Genomic DNA, 6,130 nt, shown 5'->3' with positions numbered 1-6,130 from the left:
CAAACAGCGTGGAGGCATAAGGCTGCGTAGGGACGCTCTTCCTTCATTATCAGTGTTGTCGGTATATATATATATATACATTTTCTTGTAGCATTTTCTGCTTGCAGTGCCGGGCATCTGTATTATTATTATTATTATTATTATTATTTTTGAGGGGGGAATATATATATATATATATAGCGAAGAAGAGGGAGAGGTGGAAATATCGACATCATCCGCGGGGGGATTCATAGTGGGCGTGTATTCCATACTAGCCAGGAGAGGAGCGGGAAGAAAGCTTTACGAATGAGGAAGGGAAAGAAGTCGGGAACGTTCTATTCATCCCCACGGTCGGCGGCTGGGGATACGGCTTCTGTCAAGGCTTTTTCCACTTTTACTCCAGTCACTGCCTTTGCAAGAACGAGTTGCAAGGCAACATCATCATCGACGCTTGAGTTTCTGCATAGCGATCCTCGCCATGTTCGTGTTTGTGTAAACGACCTTGTGGCATTTGAGTATATAGACGAAAATCACCAATGGCAGTGGGGGCTTGCAACTGTTGCCGCATCTCCTGCCCCTCGTCATGTGCAGCTGCTGTTATGGCGCCATGATGCCGCGTCTCTGCCCGATCCACAATCAGCAGGGAATGACCTTGTATCCACGGAGGAAAGGGAAAGGGTGATGGCTCGGCTTGAGCAACTGCCTCAACGGCGTGCACGTGTGAATGAGGAGATGGAGGCCATTCATAAGGCCATTGCGATAAAGCAGGCGGCGTATGTGGTCTCACGGCGGCGGATAGAGAATGCGGCGAGTGCCGCGGAGCGAGCGCTCGTAGAGGCATGTACCCGCATCCATGAGGTTGAGGCCAGAGATTGGCGCGAGACACGGTGCTACCGCAACCCACCAGAAATCGTTGTTCTCGTCATGGAGGCGGTGCTGACGGTTATCGGGGAAAAGTGTGTGTCATGGGCGCAGATTCAGAGTGTCATTCGCAGCCCGGAATTTGTGCGCACTGTGGAGTTGTTTGATCCTGCCAAGATGAGTGCCGCAACAAAGGAGGGAATCCAGAGTAAGTACTTGTCAAACCCCCGGTTTACGTACGGGGACGCCATGAACGGCAGCCAGGCTCTGGGGTACCTGCAGCAGTGGGTGGTGGCACAGATGGATGCCGCAAGCGCCACCGAACAACTCGCGGAGTACGATATGCAGCATTTGAACGATCGATTTGCCATTGCCCGCATGGAGGAGCAGATCGATGCGTTCCGACAGACGCTGAGAGAATACGCCGACGAGGAGGAGAGACTACATGCCTTGCTGGAGGGCCGATCCATGCAGGTGAACAAGGAGGAGGATGGTGGCAAAGACGCCCAGAAAAGCTTCGGAGCGGAAGACAGGGGCGCTCTTATTGGCACAAACTTTGTCTGGACGCTCACGGAGGACACCATAGTGACGTTGCGCTCCGCCATTCTTTGCAACTACGACAGGCCGGATAGCACGATAGTTCGCTTGACGGCCGGGCAGGTGCAAGAGCTGGAGGACGCGCTGAAGAGACGCGAGTCCGGCTGGAAGGATGAGCAGCGCGCAGATGCCGCACGCCGCACGTTGCAGAACGCTTTGGAGGAACTTCGGGGGGAGCATGGCCGCAAGCTCAAACGACTCCAGGAGCTGGAGAGCAGCAGCCATGCGACGCAGCAGGAGCTCGGGGAGCGTCGGCGGGAGCTGGAGAAGCTCAACCAGGTAATCACCGAGGGTGGACTGTCGTTGCACACGCCGTGGCCATCGTCCACAAGCACCCCGTCGCACGCGACGCCGCGGAGACTTCGGCCCAATACGTTGCAGCTTCCCGTTTTCGGTCCCGCTGCCGATTCTGCCCTTCTCTCTCGTGACGGTGTGGAGGAGGAATTTGCAGAGAAGATTGAGGACCTTGAAAATCGTCTCAAGCGGGCGTTACACGAGAACCCAACGGCGGCGCAAGTGCAGTTGCTGGAGGATGACCTCCGGGCGGTGCAGGAGGAGTTACGCTACGCGAAGGAGGAGCTGGACAACTTTCGCACCGCGAACGCGCCAAATTACTACACGTCCTCGGCGCTGCGGATGGAAAAGGAGAGCACGCCGGGGGCACAGTTGACCGCAGCGCAGCGTCAAATTGAGGAACTGGAGGCGGCACTGGAGGAAGCGCTTGAACATGGCAGGCAATCACAAGGGCAATCTCTAAAAGCACAAGAGAAAAGTAACGGGAAGGGCGGGGATGACGAGATGCAGGGACGCATCCAACGTCTAAACGAGGAACTGCAGCGGCAACGCCGGGACACGGAGGGCATCGCCGAGCGGCTGAACGAGGAGTTGCATGCGCACAAGGAGACACGACAGAAGTTGGCGGATAAGGAGTGTGAACTGAAGGTGCTGTGGGATCGTCAATGCGAGGCGGACCGGGAGAAGGAGTCCTCACGGGCCGCACTGCAAGAAACTGAACGCGAATTGGAGAAACTTCGCGGTTACTTGCGTGAACAGAAGGAGGAGCTCCATGCCTCGCGCCCGAAGGAATATCGCTGGGAATCGGAGGCCAAAGCGCCACGAGGACGTCGCTCTTTGCAGCTGCATGAAATTTTGGAGCGGCTGAGGGACGAGGCGGGGCGACAGTCGCTTGAGGCGAAATCGACGGAGATGGTTCTCGATGAGGTTCGTGCGCTGCTCGGGAAGGGATTGACGGCTTATTAGCCACAAAACATCATTTCCCCCCTTTCTTTCCGTCTTGTGTTTTTCGTTGTTTTTTCTTGTGTGTTGTGGTCATAATCATCGTTGTTGTTTTCATTCTTTTTTTTTTTCCTTTTGCCAGCACCACCCACACACACTCACAGACAAACAAACACACGTCTTCTTTTTTCTTGTTTTTGTTTATTTCTGTTGTTTGTGCGTGTGGGTGGGCACGTGACACAGAGCTGCGGATATTGTATTTTTCCCTCCCTGCTTATTGATACATAAACATACACACACGCATGTGCCTGCGTACGTGCCTGTAACCATATATATATGTATGTGTACAATTGGGGAAGCTGTTGTGATTCTCCAGTAAAGGGGGGTTTCTGTTCTAATTCTCTCTTTATTTATTTATTTATTTATTTTTTTATTGTTTCCATCATCATTCATCAAAGAGAGAAATAAGTGAAGCTGCCTCTTCTTGGCCGTCTGCATAAACGTTTTTTTTTTTTTATATCCTCTCTCTTCCCTCTCTGCTCTACAGCCATGCACAGTGTGCAACTCTGCGAGCTTTGGCCTACGCGGTCTGTTGGCCTCTGAATTGGCCGCTCATTGCTTGCATTTTGTTTACATGGTGCCTACTCATTTTTCTTTTTTTTTTTCTTTCCTGTTTTTGCTTCTTGCCATTGCAACCCTGACACATATCACACAACATAATAATAGGGTGCAGTGTATTGTTAGTGGGGTGGTAGCGGTGGGGGAGAGGCGTATTGTGCAGCGATGTACGTTCCCCACGGCAGGGATGTCGCAAAGGCGCTTTTATCTGCGGAAGACCCAAAAGCTATGGAAAAAAATAACAATAGAAACATTAACAACAACAACAAGAGAAGGAAAAAGAAGAAAAAGGACCAGCAAGAGGCTCCACTGTCTCTTGACGACGTGGAGGAATTGAGTCGAAGACGTGAGCAGCTGCAGAGTGACTTGGAGACTTCCCTCGCTCGTATCGCGGAGATACAGGCGTGGATTCGACAAAAAAATGACGAAAGTCATGACCAGAATGCCGATGCAAAAGACTCACATCGACAGCAGCAATTGGAGTGCGCATTGCAGGAACTAACGGCTGCACGTGCCGCAGTGTGGGCAGTGCCTGTGGGTCTATGGAAGGACCTTTACAGTTTGCGCCATCCGCCGCCTGCCGTTGCTGCGATCGTCAAGACCGCCGTGTGTTTGTTGGGCGAGCGGTTATACATGTCCTGGGAACGCTGCTGTGGCATTAGGGATTTGCGGCGGCGGATTGTGAAACGCGAGCCATCAGCCGTGACGGCTGCGGAGCTTGCGACAGTGCAGCGGTGCGATTTAAATCTTAAATGGTCGCTTGATCGTGTTGTGCGTGTGCATCCGACGTTGGGGCCGCTGCACCGGTGGATCGCCGCCATGCTGAGGGCGAGCAAGGCCGCTGCGAAAGCAGGCAACGTAAAGAAGGAAGTGGGAGAGGACGGTGAGCGGAAGAGCGCCGCTGCGGCTGCCGAGACGGCCGCTCTCATGCGAGAGATGGAGGAGCACGCGGAGTACGTGCAGCTGGCGAGGGAGGAGCTGGCGGCGATTGATGCGTTGCTGCGAGATGCCACCCACGAGGAGGACGTGCATGACGCGTGTGTGGAGACGCCATGCTCGTCACCGAAGACGCGCAGCAACATGACTCTTTCGATAACGGACGCCTCGACGAGGCCACAAACGGAGTCTTTGGCTTCCGGCAGAAGTTCCACGTTATCTGCGACAGAAAAAGGCTCCGTTAGGCAGCAGCCATTGAGACAGCAGGAGTCACGGAATGCGGATGTGGCCGATGCCGTTCGTTCCTCCACCTTCTCCTTTTCATTTTCTTTCTCTGCTGCCGCTGCTGCTTCTACTTCTACTGCTGCTGCAGACGTGCCTTCCATCGTGCCCCGCTTGCGGCTCGAGTCCTGTGGTGTGGGGAATGTTGAAAGCAACACCGGCATGGCGGGGAGTGTTGTCAGGAGCGACGCCCCGCGGGTCATTCGAGCGCGGTTTGAGGAGCTGCGTGCAAGTCCACGTATTCGAAGTCCGCGTTTGGGCCGCCCCGTCACTGTACACAGTGCACGCCTTGTTGAGGGCTCTACATGCAACAATTCGAAGACCTTTCTAGACTCCGTTTCCCCATGCGGCACCGCTGCTCTCCTGCAAGAACGGGCCGATCTGTTGCAACGCGTGCACGACCTGGAGGACAGGCTGAAGGAGGCGTACCATCGCAATCCATCCATGGCGGAGTTTCAGCTCATGCGTGATGAGATGACGGCGGCAAAGCAGGAGCTATTGGCGTTGCGTGTAGAACACAGTCAGTTACTTGGACAGACAAAACGGTGCTCACTCTATAGACTCCGTGTTCCACGTGAAAACGGAGCACAGGATGAGTCATGCGATGGGGATGGTGGCGCGGCCGCTACGAAAATACGGGAGTTGGAGGAGCAGTTGCGTGCGGCACACGAAAAGATTCAACAGCTAGAGGCGCAGGCCGCCTTGAATACGCTTCGAGGGATGAATGCATCCGTTTCTTCAGAGTACAGTGACCGCGTGACCCAAACAGGCGGAGACAACCCTTTTAATGCGCATGCCACTTTGCCGACGGGGGGCGGTGAGGACAATGCGGTGAGTTGTGCCCCAACACTGCGGCAAAAGCAACAGCAACAAATGCAGCAGCAGAAGCGCCTGGACGATGCGCTACAGCAGTTGGAAGCGCAACGGGACGCTCTCGCCGTTTCGGAGGAGCGTCTCAATCAGGAGATGCATGCCCATCACGCCAGGCAGCAGCAGGTGCGGCAGCTACAGGAGGAACTCACGACGGTTTGGAGGCGACTAGAGAGCGCGGAGCATCAACTGAGGCTGACGCTTGAAGAGCGTGATGACCACATGGAGGGACGGGGTGGTGTTGCCACTTGTCGCTCAATGCCGGGGGAGTCACGGGATGTTGCCGCCTCGCTGCATTACGAATTGAAGCAACTCCATCAGCGCGATGTGGCGAACCAACAGACGATTGAGCGGCTGCGCGTCGAGTTGGCCACACTGAAGCGGCGTCGGGCGGAGGAGCGTCAGCGGCAGAAGGAGCTCCGTGCTGCACGAGCCGCCATGTTGGAGCGGCTTGAGAAGACCTTTGCCGAGGCGTTACGGCGGCAGGACTGCAGCATGCGGGCCATTCCGCAGGCACTTGCACGTGCGCGAAATGAGTTGGGGCAGCTCAACATGCAGCGGAGCTAAGAAAGCAACAACAGCAACAACAGACAACAACAAAAGGGAGTTGGAGATGGATGGAGAGAGGGAGAGAGGATGTTGTGTGTATGGGTTTGGAAGAGACTTGATAATGATCCCCCTCCCCTTTAGTAGTTCTACATTTATTTAAGTTTTTTTTTTTTTTTAAATTATTATTTGTGTTGTTGGCAAC

General features: G+C 54.4%; 2 protein-coding genes across 2 annotated transcripts, besides 6 other annotated features; both read left to right on the top strand.

Moving 5' to 3' along the window:
- Positions 1-6,130: part of a sequence feature (areas merged during assembly that could not be assigned to a particular haplotype. This can correspond to areas where the two haplotypes were merged or to regions with more than two copies in the genome that were merged during assembly.) that runs on past the window's edge.
- Positions 121-148: a microsatellite.
- Tc00.1047053457101.20 (dynein heavy chain, cytosolic, putative) lies at positions 286-2,697 on the top strand (the record flags this gene model as incomplete). Its single annotated transcript, XM_800300.1, has 1 exon — positions 286-2,697. One exon carries the CDS (start codon positions 286-288, stop codon positions 2,695-2,697), a length of 2,412 nt encoding a protein of 803 aa, XP_805393.1.
- Positions 3,079-3,108: a microsatellite.
- On the top strand, positions 3,457-5,946 carry Tc00.1047053457101.10 (uncharacterized protein; the record flags this gene model as incomplete). Its single annotated transcript, XM_800299.1, has 1 exon — positions 3,457-5,946. The coding sequence occupies one exon, from the start codon at positions 3,457-3,459 to the stop codon at positions 5,944-5,946; it is 2,490 nt and encodes an 829-aa protein (XP_805392.1).
- Positions 4,562-4,598: a microsatellite.
- Positions 5,952-5,979: a microsatellite.
- Positions 6,079-6,116: a sequence feature (AT_rich).

This window comes from Trypanosoma cruzi (genome assembly GCF_000209065.1).
Source record: "Trypanosoma cruzi strain CL Brener chromosome Unknown tcruzi_1047053457101, whole genome shotgun sequence".
NCBI classification, from domain to species: Eukaryota; Euglenozoa; class Kinetoplastea; order Trypanosomatida; family Trypanosomatidae; genus Trypanosoma; species Trypanosoma cruzi.
Note: the sequence above shows the minus strand (reverse complement) of the source record. Positions and strands in the feature narration are given on the sequence as shown.